Source organism: Ascidia mentula, chromosome 8 (assembly GCF_947561715.1).
Source record: "Ascidia mentula chromosome 8, kaAscMent1.1, whole genome shotgun sequence".
Taxonomy (NCBI): domain Eukaryota; kingdom Metazoa; phylum Chordata; class Ascidiacea; order Phlebobranchia; family Ascidiidae; genus Ascidia; species Ascidia mentula.
Genome location: NC_138573.1, coordinates 3,193,982 through 3,212,988, shown reverse-complemented (window position 1 = coordinate 3,212,988; position 19,007 = coordinate 3,193,982). Strand labels below are relative to the sequence as shown.

The following is a 19,007-nucleotide window of genomic DNA, read 5'->3' as shown; positions in this document are numbered from 1 at the left end:
TCAAAAAGTCAACCGTAAAGCAAATCATCTGTGAGAATTTGTTCTCTCTGTAATTTATTTCATGACTTTATGTGCTTCTGATTTATCCTTATACATTTTAGTAGCCCAAACGTGTCCGAAGTACCGCAGCCGGCTGACCGCATCCTTTTCTTGAAAAAACTTTCGGTAACCCGGACTGATTGCGGGTAGGTTGAAAATATGTAGCTAACCAATGACCTGAAAAGTTTCATGAAAGTTTTTGTTTCATGAAGGATATCATTTCCTCAAAAAATATGCAGCGATGGTAGCAGGTTTGTCTGACAAAAAAAACAGAAGGAGATTATGCTAAAAGAACTGATAGACCTTTCCTCACGGCAGGGGTCGGCAACCTATGCCCAGCAAGGTTGCAGCGAGCCAAACTATTTTTCCCACCGACAACATCGCTCTCTTTTCTGTTTGTAATGTTGGTGAAAAATGAATAAGAGGATTTTATTCAGATTATCTTTAATGCGCTGAATTCGAAGATTGAATTTCTATTATAATTTCATTTGTCGTTGACACTTTGCACCGAAATCCATCTGGACAGAATGTACGTACATAAACTACGTCAAACCTGTTTGTTTTTTGAAATCGACATTTCTGCAACACTGTGTTTGTTTTATTTAATTCGTCAAGCCAAAAGAGAAGCAGCTTCAACTTTGGGCGCACTGGTTTGGTGCTGGGTGCAAGTGCAATCAAACTAAAAGCGTAACAGTGGAAAAAAAGAATTGTCACAATGGCACATGGTCATCAAAAGCCGCAATACAGTAGTAACTAGGGGTAACTCCCGGGTAATAGAAAGGCTTATATGTCAGTGACGTCAACATCTTCTTCGGGTTCGAAGGCGATTTTGACTTTTTTCTCGTTAACAAAGAGTCCACTCTTGTGCTCTTTCATGAGCTGACGGTTTTCTTTGCGCTGCCGCTGCTTCATCAGTTTCGCCCACTTGCGGGCTTGCCGCTGTCGACGCTGTGAAAACAGGCCAGGGGTTAGATTTTTTATACAATCGAGCTTAACTCTTGAAATTTTTTCTACACTTTTTTATATCTTTAATTGGCCGCCAGATTCGAGTCAAACCGATGTAGATTATATTTTGTTGCCTAAATTTTACCTAAATTTGTTTGAAAAATTTCTCACCGATTTGTTTCAAAAGTCAGTGTCGGATTATTTCAACAAATTTTTTTAAGTTTGGAGTTTCATGCCATAAACCGCAGATTCAAGAAAGGAATTAACTCGTGTGTACATCAGGGGTGAAAATATTCTTAAACCCGCACCCGACACTTGTCGTTTCAAACAGTTATACCAACAATATTTCCGTGCTGATAATCTTGTCTTGGAAGTTCGTGGTGGCACCGAATCGTGATTTTTCTGCATTAATTTCACCATTTTCTTTGAATTCCTTTTTTATGACGCGAATCAGGTTTTTTTTCTCTATAAAATCCCGCCCAATATAACTTCCACGACATGTTCCACTAACCCGATTTTCTTTTTGGGCGTCAGTTACGGTTTTCGGTAAGTTCCCGTCGCTGTTGCTCCTCCTTAAGTTGGTCTCAGGCGGCTTCGGTGGTTCCTCGCTCTTAGTGGGAGAGTCGTCCGTCTTGCGAGTCTCCAAAAACCCGAGTACGCGCGATAACTTATGGCTGTCTATGTCGTCGATAGATACAGATACGGGAGAGTGTTTGGTTGAATCTTTGCTGGTGTCGCCTGCCCCGATGATGTTCACAATCTCAAGATGTTCCTGCATCAAGTTGTTGGGTTTGAAATGCTTTAGGATTACGTGTCAATGTAAGGCAGTGGTTCTTTACTATTATTTAGGGGCGCTCGACGACTGAATGTTGAGTGACATCTCTATGTTTTGTGGCTACCGGGTGGCAGACCAACGTGTGGCACGATTGATTTCAATAATTTAAATAAAACTACATTGTCTAAAATTTAGAAGTGTAAACTTAATACTATTATATCTGACGTAAATGGGAAGACAAGCTGACCCTGTTATTTTTCGTTGTTTCCGGCATACGTTTATTTGAAACACTGAAAATCGATAGAGTTTTTTCAGTAAAACCACCCCTAAAAGGTCATAGCATGACGGACGTCAGGCCAATTGTCATATTTTTGAAACTGCCACGTCATGCGCAAGTACAACAAGGACAAGCCAGTCAACGTCATACACCACGTCGAACTAAATCGCTTATTGAGCAAAAGTTGCAACATTGCAAATGACACTTACACCTATCCGTCGAATTCAAGAACGTCCTGCTCGTAGACAAGAAAAACAGCGCCACTTACCTGCAAACCCATCGTCCTATTAACCCGTTCGCTCAGCTGCTCAATGAATCCCAAGCGCTCTTGTTGGGGCATCCCATTCCAGTTGTTGATGCTCAGTACGATTGGCACGCGGGAAGATGGCGTCACGGAGTGGCGAGCGGACGCAGTGTGAAGTTGGACTTGCACTGGCGCGTCCAGATTGGTCGAGGCAAACTTTTTGATGGTGTTTTCGGTACTGGGATACAGGGTTGGCCTTGAAGCGTTTACCGCTGGGTTTAATACTTCGCTCGGCACTTTGTGCCTCTGTAGCTGCTGCTGTTTTTGCAGCACTATCGGTGACGCATCAGTTCGCAATGGATGACTAGGGGTGGGGTTTTGAAACGATTGTACGTGGTACACAGCTTGCTGGGTTTTGGGGCATAGGACAACAGGTTTTACCTCAGACTGAGGAGGCTGTAGTTGGTACCGTTGTACTTGTTGAACTAGACAAGTGCGCTGCAACAATACAGAGTTATTTTCCGTTGCCCCGATGGGAGCTGAAACTTCGTCTTCAGGCGGGTGTTGTAAAATACCCAGCTGTGGAGGCTGTACCTCGTCGGGCGCCACGAGCATCTTAGTCTCCGCGACCGGAGTATCGGGTTCCTCGGACCTAGTGTCGCACTCTCCACTTTTAAGTGTCAAACTCACGTCCATACTCGAAGCACTTAAATCAAGTTTTAACCGCCCGCTTCCCTCCGGCGGCACAGACATTGAATCGCAGACTTCTCGCTGTGCCTGGCCGATGACGTAACGCATGACGTCATCATGAGGTTGTTGCGTCATGTTTTTCCGCAGGACACCACAAGGGTTTGTCAGGTATATGTCAGGATCTGTTGGTTGGTCGTCGTTTTGCGTGACGTTCTTCTGGGAGGGAAGTGATTTCTGCGTCGAAAATGGATGATCGGTACGAATATACCCGGAGGACGATATATCCGTCAGTTGAATGTAGTTATTTTTAAACTTTGTCTTAAGTTAGGTGTCTTAAGATTTATCTGATATGTTATTTCGGCTGCAATAAAAAAACTGTTCGTTTTCAGTCAACAAAATTAGTCATATTTGAAGGGCAGAATTCGATAACTTATGATCCGATGCACTTAACATTGGACGCAAGTCAACAAGCAGTAATAAAGGAGGCATACATGCCTAATCGGTGGCTCACAAATCCTGGCAGTGGGTTTTCACTGTGCGTTAGTGAAATACGATCGAAATAGATCGATAACCTCTCACAAACACAGGAGATCGACATATTGGAAAATACAGGTATCTGCTCTGCCAATACCCAGTCACGTTTACCTTGGCCTGTCATGTCTGACTGTTTCTCAAGCTGTTGGAGATTTACATGAGGTCACTGAGGATGTTTTGCTTAAACGACTTCAAATTTTCTCACATTTTTTGTGGGATGGCAACTCCCTTGCACAATTGCATGTCATGTGAGAGAGTTATTTTTTTACAGCCATGTTTTTATTTCACACTTCTGAGTAGCTTTAAACAAAACTACTAAATGGATTTCTACAGCAACGCGAGCAGCGTGGGCATGCTGCATTGTGGTATTCTACGGTGGTACCTGTTCGTCGATTTCCAGAACGTTCGACTTTGGCCGCGCCTGACGTTTCTTCAATCTACAAACACAAGCAATTTATGTCAATGTGAAGGGTTTAAAACTTTATTGGCTTATCCATTTGCCGTTATGGTAAACTTGTGTAGGTACGTATAGTACACGTCGTATATTATTTGTAGATAAAACACAATAAAGACAAAATTTTATACGTCATTTGCGGTTAATGGCATTGTCTGCCATATCCTGGATATGTTGACTGAGGTAAGGTATAGTTTGTCTTTGCAATGGATGAGGAAGGCATGCCTCTCCCGTGGGCGACGTGGCGGGAAATGGTTGTGCTGTGCCAAAACCACATGCACGGTTGCCACGGCAACGGGCGTAAGTGATCTCTGGATTTGATACTTTTTTAAATGGGAGGTTTGCGTTTTGCCGTAGCATGTCAAGTTAACTTAATTTATCCGTGAGGGCGTAGCGGTTTTTGGCACAACTTATTATGTGGCGAATCAAACTGCAGAATTTACGAACAGAAATACAAGTCCCTAACTGCGCTCTGTGGAACATAGGACATTTGCAAAACTGTCCGAAGTTTTAATACTGACACGATTGTTGTTATTGATGTGTTTTAAAATGTTAAGTAAAATTTTTTTGTTTGTAAAAGTTTTGATGCATCTTGCAGAAAAACTGCTTTGTTTCCCGTAAAAATATAAAGCAACAAAAATTTTTTAAACTCCAACGTAGTGATGGCTTTTTGCGGGATCCCAATATTCCGAGATTTGCACGAACGTTGTTTTTTATTCTAATTCATTCATGAGGCAGCAATAAATTGTTTTTACTACATGAAATCTACCTAACCAGCAGCATTTAAGAACTGACGATGCTATAATAAAACGCGAAACATGTATTCTAGAACTAGAAGCGTGGACACAAAGTTGTGCTAGTAACATTTAAAATTCATTCCTGAGGGTGTGAGCTTCATGGCTAGGCGTGCATGATGTGCGGTCTGTATTAGTATTTACGATAATGCATTGAACTCGTTGCGACTTGTACTTACTTGTTCCTATCTGTGGGAACAGAGCAACTTGGCCCAATATCAGAGTGGGCGTCGCAGTTGGAAATATCGTTCTGTTGTTCGCTGCAGTCAAAATCGAGCTCGCTGATCGAATCGGGCCAATCTCCATTTAGGAATGGCGTCCTGCGTATTTGTGATGAATAATTCATGCCCGTATGTCAATATGTCGCGCACTTATGTATAATGTGAACATTGTGAAGAGACCACAAAACGAAACAGGTTGCAGATGTTTGGATTGTAGATTTCCTACCAATCCCGTTTTGCCAATTTTAGGTGGGAAACTGTGGTTATTGAGATGAGGTGGAAAGTGATACAATCTACTTTACGAGTAGTAGAAGCACAGGAAATCGAAAAAGCTTGTGGAATACAAAACATTAAATTACTTGTCATTATCATTTATTGAAGCTGCTAAGAAATAAGTGATTTTTTTGTGATATAGTAATGCAATAAATGTAATAAATGCCCTCTTGTTGTGAGCTTTTAAATAATCAATTATATGCAGTCTAGCACTGTACAAACAAAATACTTTATAAAAGACCATCACGAACAAAAACAAAAGCCGATTTTCTTTCAGTACAATTTTATAAATATATATAGAATGAAATGTCACCCTAAACAAAAACAATGTGGTACTTGTGCATTTCATAAACATCAATACATTGCAAAAAAACACAACCAATCATACATCAAGGAAAGGTAAAAATAGAAGGACCTTCCAATTCAACATGCCATTATGTTTACTATTAAGGAAGAGGCAGCATTTTCAGTAATCCAACACTCACCGACAACTAATGGTTCCTTCCTCAAGAAGGTTAAAGATATTGGAGGAAAATCCAGAATCTGTGTCCATGACGCCGTATGTGTCAGAAAATAACGAATCTCCATCGAAAAGTGATGAGTCATCATTCATGCTGAAAAAAGCCAGGTCGGCAGAATCGAGATCTGAACTTGCGATTGAAGCACAACCCGAAGTTGGACTTGAATGATGGTTAGCTAAAAAGAATTAAAAAGAATTCACTGTGTAATTTTGCTGATGTACCTCGGCAAGCTTATCAGTACCCTTGCCCTTTTATGCTCAGGCTTATTGTTCATGTGTGTACCAATTTTTTGTGTACAATAAAAAGGTGGGCCCACCATGCAAACCTTTGTGCTTCAGTGTTTTCCAAGGCTTTCATATGTTAAAGTTGTTTGTAATATGACGTATTTACATGCATGAACAATAGATTATTTTGTTGTGGCAATAGCTCATGAATACTAACAATACAACTTGCATGAACTGCACAAATATACATGAATTAAAAACTCACATTGTTATTTGTACATTTTGTGGATAATAAACTACACAAGTACATACACCTAAATAGTGCATAAAATGTTTAGCATGGCAAAGTCTGAAGAGGTCTTAATTCAACAACATGAAGTGCTGCAAGTCATAGACAACCACAAAAACCTAAGTAACTACTAGCAACACTCTACATGACACGATAGTTTGGGAAGTAAACTGCCAATTATAAAAAACGCATCTGTGAAGTTTTTGAAATAAAAATGCGACCAACAATGGACGGAGGGCAAATAACATTCTGTGTTGGTTTGTTCGACAAAGGTTAATCTTAATAGATAGTAAGGATTGACAAGATACATGCTGATTAGAAATATATAGCTATATGAATATGCATTCAAATTGTACCTGAAGTAAATGAATGCCTGAAGTTACTGCGATGGTTCATCTTTGAATAATCGGGAATAGATCTTGAGTCCCAGTTATGGCTTGGCACTAAAATATAAAACATTATTCAAAGCAATAAGCACAACACAATCTAACCATTGTAATTTAAGTGCCATTGGCCTCACATTGATTTAAAAAACAATTATCACTCAAAAAAGTGCAAACCCATGTTTCGGTCTTTTGTGTGTTTATATAGAACTTGGTGAAGCCATAGAAGTACTCACTTGTAGTGCTTATATTGCACAAACTTCCAGCGGAGCGTTTGGCAGCAGCTGACTGGTTCCCATGACCACCATGCAGTTCATCATCATCCCACAGAAGGCGTTCATGATGTTTCCATGGTGATAGCGAGGTGGTATTGATCAGGTTAAGGGTGCTTGTTACACATGCTTTAAAAGGAGTAAGATACACTGAAGTCAGATGACAAAATATTATGCCATTTTTTTATTTTATTACATGACCAAAAGCATTTATCTGCCCATTTTTGTCTGAGTTAGTTGAGGCAGTCATTAATTGACATGCTACTATCGTCGTAGTTTGTAGGTGAAATAACCTTGACATGTGCAATGGTAAAAAAAAGCTTATGTGCACTTTCAAAAACACTGTTTACGATTGGTTTAAAGAAATTTAAGCAACCCTAGTTAATAATTTTTAGTGGCTATTATATTCCCCTTAATTCGATGAGCATCTATTGTCACATGTACAACAATATATCAGTTATAGACAAAAGCAAATATTGGTTGAACGTTCACTCAACCAACACAGCACTTGCGACACACAGGATATTTTACTTGGTAAGTAAACACAGCAACACCCCCAGACAGTCTCGGGCATTTGCCAGCCCAATTTTAAAAGAAATTCACAGTCAAGGCATTACTGACAAGCTTGTTGCAAATACCGTGTGTGTCTACTGGGTTGTAGGTGTATGTTGCACTTGATTGTGTTCTTCGAACTGCTTTGTTTCTTTCTCTTCTCATCCGGGCTGCCACAGAGCCATGGCCCACGCTGTTGTCATCCCAACTGCCGCCCTGTTGTTAAACAGAAACTGTTTACACATTTTATTGGTATCAAAATCAAAGATTTTTTGGTATTTAAAGAAATTAAAAACACCTTCAAATCAGTATATATATTTATATACATGTTTGTACGAAAGAAATATACTTTTAATTTTTTTTGCTACTTAAAACTACTGTGGTGCAAATCAATATAAGTACATACAGCAGTTTGCTTTGTGGGGTAAATTAAACAAAAAATTAAATAGCCAAAATTTTATTGACACAAAACCAATATAGGTTCAATTACATTTTGGACAAACATCACCTACCACTGTTATAGGGGTTTTTCTTGCACGGAGTGAGGCATGTTCTCTGTGGTTTGAGCAGGAAGCATATTCGTGTGATTGGGATGTGCTTGTTCGCTTTCTTGTCAAAGACCCTGATACAGTAAAATGTATAGAGTGTTATTATTGCCAAAACATAATGAGACACAATGAAACTATCAAAGTTGCTTCATAGGGTTCCTGTACTTTCAACACAGTTAAAACTGCACACCAACAAAGCTATCTGTGTTTATCTAAAACAGGAGCCAATGAGTCACATAAACGTTTTTTCTTAAAGATATGCTGGTGTTTCTTAGGTATTGGCCCAATATAAACACATGTTTCTAACTTGTGAGCATCCCTACAAACACCAAAAAGCTGACTTTACATTACATAGATCCACACAAAACATAAACTTTCCACATATGGTATTTTTTCCATATCTATTTTTCTACAATAAAATTGTTAAAAACGACATACTTTTCAGAAACCGAACACAGCCGAAGAAGGTAGTACATTTATTCAACAATTTGTTACCTGTGCTTGTCCTTCTCATACATGTGAGTGATGTTGGCAAAAACTGGGAATCTGGTTCATCCATACTAAAGGATGAAACCTTTGCCAATAGCATTCATACCATATGTCAACTAATCGCTATCGGTATACAACTTATCCACAAATGTTTTATCAAGAAACATATCCTTACATATACTGCAAAAGCCAAAAAAACTAGTCTATATAAACTAATTTACAACAACATTCTTGATAGTTACAAAAACTCTCATTAGGCTTTTGGGTAATGTTAAGTACAAGTAACCAGTAATTAACGACCAAGTTCTCTTTGATCTTGGACGCCGGTGTGGCAGTGATTATCTGCGCACCACCTCCCAGAAACAATCAAGCGTAACGACAATAACCGCATAATATTGTTTTTGTGCAGATTTACCGTATAAAGACTACAAAGGGTATTTTTTACCCGATGAGGTAATCCAATCGAATGACACAGTTGTCCGTTCTTATATATTAACATAAATTTAGCTAGGTCGGTTGAAAAGATTAATTTCTTATTTAAAATGTAGTGTTTCGCATGCACAAAAATCTGTAATGCAATAAAAGATCCAGTGTTTTTTGCTTAATTTCGCCCCGCCAGAATTAAATTTTGCCGGCCGTTGGTGTTTAAAAACATAAAGAAGTAGTAGCACATTCCTAAAATTACATGCGTTTTCATCCAATCTCTTTTATTGCATTTGTGGAAACCTCTTCACGAGTACAAACGCAAAAATTTATTCACAAATACAGCAGGAAGAGCCTTTTTGTATTGATAATATGCCTGGCAAAATCAGTCGAGGATGGACATTTTAGCAAAAAACTCGATTGTTCTGACGCAAACGGCAGTGTTGATGATTTTCACAGCTGATGGCTGTTTAGCATCATTACTGATTTAGGTAGAAGTGGTTCCTAACCTTTTATGTTTTGTGCAGCGCCCTATGCTCCACATACAGGGCAGATCCAGAAGGGGGGAATATGCTGCAACTTCAGAGTCTGAAATTCAGACAAATAAGGGATTACAAAATTTATTTTCGACTATCACACCAGTGTATATTTGATACATAATTTGGGGGACAAGGGCATATGCCGCAGTGATAAACCCGAAAACAAACGAAACCAACGTTTCGTTGATGGAATATGTTTTGCTTGCTTTTGAAATACCTCTATACAATGCCTTGATAACTACTTTAGTTCAGAAAGAATGATATTTCCTACAAACATGTCTGAAATGCTATTTTAACCATATCACGATGAACCGGGGAAATCCCGTTTCGCCCGTCCGTGAGGTGGTTTAAGTCAGTGCTTCCCAACCAGTGAAGCTATTTCAGGTGGGTCGCGAAGCATTTCTGAATGTTACATTTTCCTATTAGATCACGAAATTGTTGCATTATAATTGTTTTTTATTCGTCTGGTCAAATCTCATTGTGGGTCGCACAATAAAACTTGCATTAAAAGTGGGTCGCGAACTGAAAAAGGTTGGGAAGCTCTGGTTTAAGTGTCTACCACGACAAACGTCACCAGAATGAGTCGAGATATGCGATTCATATATAAGTCTATGTAACATAGAAATCTGTGCAAAAACAGGCATGTCGGCTTTCGTCGTCTCCACGCTTCATTGCACAATACCTTGCGTTTGTGAATTCCTCTGAAAGCTGCGGTGTTTTGGATTCCTGCAAAACAATGCAGGCACGCCAAATTTTCATCATCTGTCATTAATGAGTTTTCGTTATTGCTGTATAGACGCATGCAAAAACAGCCACTGTAGTCGCAAACAAAGTTTCAGAGAGTATTGCCCGAAACATAGTTGCGACTACGGCATTGGTCGTTGCCATTGTGCTCCCCCGTTTAGTCTTTACAAGTTTCCCAGTGCAGAGTTGGATAGCGAAACCAGGCAAAGGTGGACTGAAAATATTCAGGTTTGCAATACCGTGTCATGGTTTCCAAATAGGACCTCAAGAGTTTGTTCAATTCATTTTCCCGCCGGAGCCCCAAATAATGCGTTTCCAGACCCTATATTAAAGGTGCCCTTAATGTAATCAAAAAAGTTTCTTGTGTCATAGCAACAAACATTAGTGATGTTTGGTTGAAACTGATTAGTTGTGATATTTTCATTTTTTTGTGTGAGTGGAGTCTGTTGCTGTGGGGATGACTAATTTATTTATTGTGTGCATTTCTCTCGATTCAGCTGGAATATATGCATGTTTTTGTTGCATGTTATATTAATTTGTATGAACATGAGCTGTAATTCTTCGTGCTCCATATATCTTTTTACTGTGTTTTAGAAAAAAAACACAGACTCTTGTGGTTATTGATATTTTCTTAGTTTGGAGCTAACATTCTTGTTACTGCTCGTACGTTGTTTAAGCAGATGTCACGTTGTTGTGTACCGGGCTGCTTCAATGTTGATGCACCATACAAATACCCAGATGAAGGCCCGTTGCATGAGCAGTGGACAACACAAATAAAAAAGTGCCATCAGGTGTGCCGTGATCGGAATTGGAAGCCTTATATACGATCTGTGATCTGTCCTAAACATTTTACAGATGATGATTTTTACACCTGCAAGATTGGTGGTGAGTAGGGTTTGGAAAAGAAAACATTGGGTCGTTAAAATGAGATGAGGCTGCGCAAATTGACATATTTTGCATTAATATTTTTTAGACACCGAGGTATTGACGACTGCATTAAAGCCAGAAGCTATTCCCACCATTAACTTGTCATGCAAGCGGCACAAGACAATGCCTAGAGACACAGTCCCTAATCCAAATACCAATCCCCTCTTTGATGAAAATGTGATTATTTTGCCTCCGAGAAGTGGAGACAAGTTCATCTTGGAATCAAGTAATGTTTTTGGATTATTCATCATTTTCTAGTTTGTGCAGATAAGTCCATCCGAAACTTTAAATTGTCAAAGAAAATTCCTACAATCCTAAAAATTTCCTACAATCTACACATTGTAGGAAGTCAAAATTAAAAAAAAAATTATAAATAATGATGATAAGGAAAAAATACAGCCTTACTGGCATCACTCGTCAAAGCATTGCAAATAAAATGCTGTGGCTGCTATGCCTTGAACCTAATTATCTAAATACAAGAGCTAAGATTGCACAGGAAAGGGCTTTTGCAGTTGGTGCCTTGTCATATAGCAGTATCAATGAAAATAAAGGCTGTACAAGTAGAAGCATTTGTTTGGTTGCCTTTGACACATACATAAATATGCTTGTATTTGTTTATCTTTTGGCAGTATTATTAATTAAGTTCTGCCATTTTCTTCAGGTGAAAACCCAGTGGTTATCAACACTCAACTAAAACTGGAAGTTAATACTCTCACTCAAGAGTACCAAACGTTCAAGGAAGAATATTCAATGGCGCCTGTGGACAAGGAAGATATCGAAAACACTCATGAATTGACTGAAAAGTTGACTGGAATTATGACCTACCAGGCCTTCACTTATGTTATTACCATCTCAGAACCATATTTAAAACAGAACTTTCATACTATGTTGAGACCAATTACCCAATTACTTTTAACACTTACAAAACTCAAACTTAACATTCCAGATAGACTTTTGTCAATTGTTTACTCCATTCCAGTTGAAGAAGTTTGCAAGATCTACTTATCCTGGATAAAAGCCATGTCGCTTGCAATGGAAAAACACAACGCACAAAAATTGGAAGTGCTAAAAGCTTCGGTTTCTGATGTAGTTGACCAACATCAGTGCTATTACGTAGGCTACGTTGCCGTTTCCAAGGTGGTCGCCAAGTCCAATGATTCTTCAAGCTGGATATACGACCCCACCTCAGAATATGAAACCATCACTAAGCATGCTGTCTGCGTAGTGAGCAGTTGCAAGCAGTTGGTGTTCGTTGGATCGTTGGTGGAGGAGGGCGCACCCATAATGCCAATCCTACAAGAATCCCGCGCGTTCATGGACCTTTTAACGGACCACGACAAGGTGTACTTGTTGCCTACTAAACGCGTAGTGTTAAAACGGGATATCGAACTTGGCGTTGTATTGGAGGTGGACGAGGAACAGCAAGTTCCAACCAAAGATCTTTCTTATGCGGTTTGCAAGCAAATGATCAAAAGCGCTGGGGATTTCCAGATTTTGTCCGAGAGGAGATTCGAATGCGCTGATGAGCTTTGGGATAAAATTGCGAAACTTTGCGCCTCTTTGGCATGCTTGGACACAGAAAATTGATGTAAATTTTTTTCATCTGCCGTGCACGTCAGTTGTTTGTTACTTCGTGTTATTATGTTATCAGTTTGGGCGAGTACAAGCTGTTGGTCTGAAATATCATCTCACGAAGCAGAAAACGACTATGCCGGACTAATGGCAAACTCTGTAAATAAAAAAATTAGCCAGAAATTTGACGTGTGGAAAAATCCAAACTACCTTAAAATCAGTGTTCCCTAAATTTTTTTGCTGCGGAACACTGATAACGATATTAAAGTTTACAAGGAACCCCAAATACATCAGCAACGTGTAGTAAATACGTTTTACTCTTAAATTGTGGTTGTTAAAGTTTTAAAACCTCACAACAATTGGTTAATATTATTTCCTTGTGTTATCGGGCTCGACTGTTGCCTAAAACCTCAACAGACTAATTTAGATGTTTCTGCTAAAAACCAGCCAAGCTCATGCAACCCACGTTGGGAAACGTTGACATAGATATTTGGATGGGCAGTTGTCCCATTGGCTGTTCCCTGACTACGTCAATGCTGCTGAATTATCTGAAAACCGAACAATGGATAAAATAAAACAAGTTCTATTTTGCTCTTGCATTTTATTTTTTGTTTTTTTTTCGCCGAGAATCAAGAGCGAAATGGGTATGTTTATATATGCATAAAAGCGACGACTGCGTATGTAACAGGTCGCTGACAAAATGGCGAAAGTAGTATAGTTTTGCACGCGTATGTCAGCTAGTTTACTACACCACCACAAAAAAATACAAGGATTTGTACAAGTGGGTTTGGAATAAAGCTGGTGCTCGGATGAAGGCCACGCCCAAAAACAGAGCATGCTGTTTTTAAACTGTAAATGAAATTTTCATCCGATTTAGTGACACGTACCCTTAAATTATTCAGATTCGACCTCGATTAAGAAACATTGGGGGTTGACCAACACCGTAAAAAAGAATGTGACTCATGTGCGGTCCACAATTTTCAAACGACAATTGTTTCATTTAATTTTTTGCCAAACACACACTTCCGTCCGTGAATCACAAATCCATTCCGAATTCTTCCCCAACCGAAAAGTGCTCCTATAATTTTTTTTCATTACTTTGAGCAATGTTTTGCGGCACACGCCGAATTCCAGTTCTAATTCGCACCACGCACACCAGCAGCAACCCTAGGTACTGTTGATGTCAACGTGGGAGGTTAATAAGCCAATAACACCAGAACACTCAATCTCTGTCGCATGCGGAACCAAGAGCAGACGCTTATCGGGCCCCACAGGGTGTCCGCCTTGTCTAGTGCTACACGCGCTTTCACCGCTATCATATAACGCGACCGCGCATCGCCCTCGCTTTGACAAACAAAAAGCGAACGGCGCGGCGTGAGGCATTTAGTTTGCGCTGCGGGAGGTGGATTATGTGAGCATTGTGCGTCAGCAAACGGCCGGCGCGATCTCTCCCACGGCGCAATAGCGGAGGGGGGTGTCTTTCAGTGCAACCAGTCTTTCAGGCTGTGGAAGCCATTTTCTGGAAACTTCGACCACTATTTGCTTCAGGAGAGCACGAACGAAACGTTTTAGGACAGAGTTAAGCAAGGTCAACACAGACAAACCGTTAGAGACAAAGGTATATTTCAGTTTAGTGCGTTGATCTCTGCTCACGCAAAGTGCAGCCTATACTCTTTACCTGATACTAGCAAAAGTGCCGATACATGTTTTTAAACGTGTGTTTTTGTTATTGAAAACAGGTTGGTGATCAATTATGTCTTCTGTAAACCTACATACATAATTTTGTTCTAAACCAAAATAAAGCATTATGGGGGATTTTGCTGTGCTGGACTTGTCCACTAAAGGCAGAGAGGTGGTGGTGTTTTTGTCAGCTCCACAGAAATACCAGTCATTCAAAGGCCAAATGTCAAACGCCCATACAGCCAAGATGGACAATAAAACATCGGAAAGTGCAACACAAACTGATAGCGCCATTACCACATGTAAATGCGGAGCCTCTGGTATGGACACGGATGATGATAAACATGGACCGACAAAAGTCGATCTTGAATCAACAAAGGAAAAAAACGGTAGCAGAATAAAACCTGCGTCAGGGACAGACCGTTCTATATCCTTGGATCGTTCGACAGCTTCTAGTTCGTCTGAAACACGCAAGCGCGAAAGACGAGGTACAAACGAGCCGTTATGTTTGGCCGCACCCCCACGAAACGTCGTCAAGATTTTGCCAATGAAGCGACCGAAGCAAGAATTTCATTATCCGGCCCCTGAAGTCGCGTGGCCTGTGTTCTATCAGCCTCTACGCACTGACCTCTCATCCGTTTCTTGCGGCGAGGTATCGTCACAGGTTGTCCCGAAAACGGAACTACCGCACACTTCCGGTTGCAAGGATAGTTGCGGAAGTGCGACACGGCCCAGTTTAACTTGCAGGTGAGTTGAGAATATTTTCCATTGTCGCTGAGGTTTGAGTCGACTAAGTGCTCCTTCCTCGTCGTACAGAAAACATTTCACTACAAAGGCATTACAATATTTTTGTTGCTAGAAATAGAAATATGACGTCTGTGGATTTTTCCCACCATGACCATAACTTCCAATCCATTTTTTATTTTATTAAATCACCACGAAAATACCGTAAACCGCAAAATCGTTGAACTCATCCAGCTTATTTCCATTGTCTCACAAAACTGCTTAGGGTATATCGAAAGTTAAGGAAGACTCGCAAACTTTTCAATTTTGGATGCTCAGTCGCACAAAATATAAACAACTTTACGCTGGTGGTTGGAAAATCATGAAACCTCACTTAAGTTAAATTGTCGAAGTTCAAACGTGAGTCTGGCCTCAGATCGAACCACAGGGTGCATGTATAAATAGGCTTCTACCGTATGTACGCCGTTGCGTTGTAAACCAGTAAAAACACCAGACTTCGTTCAACAGAGCCAGACGGGGGTAGCTGACGCATCGTGTATCCCATGCGCTGACAACCTACCCACAACTACAAATGTTATTGTCGACATAATAGTTCTTCGCCTAAACTACATGCCTCTGGGTGGCCTGTCATTAAATCAAATAAGCGAACTCAGGGAATTTGAATTTGAAACCCGAAAATCGTTATCTAATATTATATAAACCGATTTCACCCAGTGCTGCTCTTGTGCTTGCAAAAATCTGCAGCGTAAACCATAAAAACCAACTTAAAATGTAACGTCGAATTAAACGGATTTGAGCCTTTAAAATTGTTTTGTATTTGAGGTGGTTTCGTTGCGGATCTGGATTCGACAACCAAGAGGATTTGGTTGCTCATGTAAACAGCTGTCATATAGATGGCAGCAAGCATAGTTCTGCTTATATCTGCATGTGGGATTCGTGTCCACGACTTGGAAGGACTTTTAACGCAAGGTACCAAATTACTTTCTTTACTGCAATCTTTATAACACCCCGAAGAAGAAAAAAATATAATTTCAATCTGATTTAATTGGTTGCATTGATAACAAAGAAGTAATGTTCGCAGACAGTATTATTTTTTCCCAAATGCACAACCCCTGTGTCAATTGACTTCCTAAGTTGTAATGAAGCAAGCCTTGATGGCAATACAAACACACATATACCGCATTTAAATATACATGTACATTTTCAGTTCGTTGCTTTGCTGCATATAGCGCTGGAAAAATAATACAGCATGACGAAGCGTTTTTGAAGCCCAGCTGCATTTTTGCGAATTGAACATAAATGACCGTTGTACTGTTTTTCCAAGGCTAGGGTCGCTTCGAATGTAAGGCCGAATGACGTGGGCAGGCCAAGCGGGTCGTCCCGACGCCCCCGGTGTTTGCCGTTGGTAAATGTCAACCAAATTGTAAATTTTAGCGTCGGGCGCAGATCAAATGCTCACGCTCAAATCGACCTTTAGTTTTTCGTTCGGCGATATGGAGCCGTCTAGGCTACATTGGCACATAGGAGATATGGATATACTGACCGCAATGGTTAAACGACATCAGCGCCGACCAAATAAAAAAGGACGCAGCCCGACTTCTGTAAGGTGCAACAGACTAGCATCACTTATCACTGGGCGTGTGATGAACTTTGGGTTGTTTGTATTGAAACATTACCATGTGCTACTCGTTTTGGTCAAGGAATATTGTTCATATACCGAGTCAAATGGTATAATTTTTTTAGGACCTACATATACGAGATTTAGGCCTTAGTAATGGATTAAATGTGCGTACATATGTTTGTATTCTAAACATCTTCAAGTATGCTCATTGATCCAAGTGGCTTTAATGTTTCGAATTGGCCCTGATAGGACGTTGGGAGAAGAATTTACCGCTTTAAATTCCGGGAGAACAATTAATCCGCGAAAAAACAAACAAGCGATTTCCTAACATGTAAAGTCATGATCACTATTAATATTCAAACTGTACCAACTCTTACAACATTTCAGCTGCCGTGAACAATAATTAATCTAGAGTTGTTTTAATGGCTACCAGATACAAGATGCAGATTCACATGAGAATACACACGTGCGAGAAACCTCACGCTTGCGACAAGTGCGGGAAGAAGTTCTCGAGATTGGAGAATCTAAAAATACACCACAGGTCACACACAGGTCAGTGGCTTTTGAGCATGTACTCGCTGGAGGATGTGGCAATATCGGGAAAACGGAAAATTAACTGGAGAAAAAAATATTTGACGGAAAATATTTAAAGACCCGCACCGTTTTGTATGTGGTCTCCATTAGCATTTAGGGATAATTTAAACGAGAGAACAATTTTTCGTGAGACGTTTTGGAAAATCTATTAACAAGTATTGATTCCATTTGGCATGAATCGCTAATGTTGATAACCGTAAACTGCAACGTCATTTTCATCGACCACATTTTCGCTATGCTTTTGACAGCATGCCTAAAGCTGTTTGAAGGGTCGCAGAAAATCGCCCCGAAGTTGTTTGTTTTACGCTTAATTTCTTTCTTGTTTCAGGCGAGCGACCTTTCGAATGTTCGTACGAGGGTTGCAGCAAAAAGTTCAGCAACTCAAGTGACCGATTTAAACACCAGCGAACTCATTTGATCAGAAAACCTTACGCCTGTAAAATGCCTGGTAAGCATGCAAGAATCTTCAGCTAAAGGGCATGGAGCCACTTTAAGCAATTAAATGAAAGTTTTTTCGTTAGGACAAAACTTTAGTAGCAGGTTTGGACAACTAAATTTCTTCGCTTTTCCAAATTTTGTTAGAATGGAATTTCGGGCAACTCGATTTTTTTTTTCAAAGATGAGAATGAGAAATAGAATAAATCCATCATTAAACTAGAATTAAATTGAATCCAATCAACATCAGAAAGAACTCGTTGGCAGACTTTTTGCTGTATAAATCGCCGACAGTGGCGTGAAGCTAGTTCTGACAGAAATTACCATGGGACAATGTTGCATATTAATTAAAACCGCTATTTTGATCAAAGACAAAAATGAGAGCTATTTATGTCTCCAAATTAAATTTGATTTACTGCCATCTCGTTGTGATTCGTCCGGGTCCATATCTCCATCGAGGTGAAACAGGCCATTTGTCATCGGGCAATCCTGACGATTAAACAAACATAAGGCAGCAACTGTCTCAAACCACCATGGTAACTGCAAAGACAACCATGCATTATCCCAAATCAAATTCCATTTACCGCCTTGGCGTTGGCAGTGCACAATCACCATGGCAACTAGACCCGGAATTCGTTGGTCAATAAATATTCAGACATTAACGCTGCCGTTCTTCCAGGATGTGAGAAAAGTTACACAGACCCAAGTTCTCTGCGGAAACACGTGAAGTCGAATGGCCACAACGTTAAGGAATTTATGCAGAAGACTGCCATGCAAGCGTCTCAACGCCAGGTACGACTTTTTTTCTATTTCCATTGAAAATGAATTTGGTGAACTAAAGATTACACTCACGGCATGACTTGTTTTTGTAAGAGCGAAATCCATGCAGCTCACTAACGCTCTCTGGCCTATATTGGAAAAACCTGTTTTGTAATTCTTTCACTGAAATGTCGTCAAATTGCATTTTTATTGGCGGATTCGTTTCAAATATTTTTGTCGAGGTCGCGTATTATGACTTTAAACATTTATAGAAAATTTTTTCAAATTTAACCTTGTTGTTCACTTTCAGTCGGATATTGCAAACACCCAGCAGAGTAGAAGTTATACAGTGCAATCACCATGGCAAAGCAACAAGTCGTAACGAACAACACGTTTCCATATTACCAAAAGTGTTGCACGAAAACTTGTGATTTTGTCTTTACCG

At 39.9% G+C, this 19,007-nt stretch overlaps 3 protein-coding genes across 4 annotated transcripts; 2 read left to right on the top strand and 1 right to left on the bottom strand.

The window, feature by feature from the left end:
* Nucleotides 1-629: 629 nt before the first annotated feature.
* LOC145911161 (uncharacterized) lies at nt 630-8,700 on the bottom strand. Its single transcript, XM_082998413.1, has 11 exons — nt 8,531-8,700; nt 8,000-8,109; nt 7,574-7,703; nt 6,900-7,064; nt 6,637-6,723; nt 5,732-5,942; nt 4,932-5,072; nt 3,887-3,941; nt 2,305-3,204; nt 1,496-1,756; nt 630-987 (listed from the first exon to the last, which is right to left on the bottom strand). Exons 1-11 carry the CDS (start codon nt 8,622-8,624, stop codon nt 823-825), a joined length of 2,319 nt encoding a protein of 772 aa, XP_082854539.1. The 5' UTR covers nt 8,625-8,700; the 3' UTR covers nt 630-822.
* Nucleotides 8,701-10,183: 1,483 nt separating this feature from the next.
* LOC145911502 (uncharacterized) lies at nt 10,184-13,198 on the top strand. 2 transcript variants are annotated; one of them, XM_082998874.1, is made up of 4 exons: nt 10,184-10,458; nt 10,911-11,115; nt 11,204-11,383; nt 11,819-13,198. In XM_082998874.1, exons 1-4 carry the CDS (start codon nt 10,258-10,260, stop codon nt 12,742-12,744), a joined length of 1,512 nt encoding a protein of 503 aa, XP_082855000.1. In that variant the 5' UTR covers nt 10,184-10,257; the 3' UTR covers nt 12,745-13,198. The 2 variants fall into 2 exon arrangements, with proteins under 2 accessions (XP_082855000.1, XP_082854999.1); XM_082998873.1 differs by having other exon boundaries at nt 10,184-10,563; nt 11,819-13,197.
* A 1,149-nt stretch (nt 13,199-14,347) lies between these two features.
* LOC145911184 (uncharacterized) lies at nt 14,348-19,007 on the top strand. The gene is made up of 6 exons (XM_082998443.1): nt 14,348-15,156; nt 15,976-16,122; nt 17,208-17,326; nt 17,697-17,816; nt 18,483-18,595; nt 18,873-19,007. Exons 1-6 carry the CDS (start codon nt 14,537-14,539, stop codon nt 18,942-18,944), a joined length of 1,191 nt encoding a protein of 396 aa, XP_082854569.1. The 5' UTR covers nt 14,348-14,536; the 3' UTR covers nt 18,945-19,007.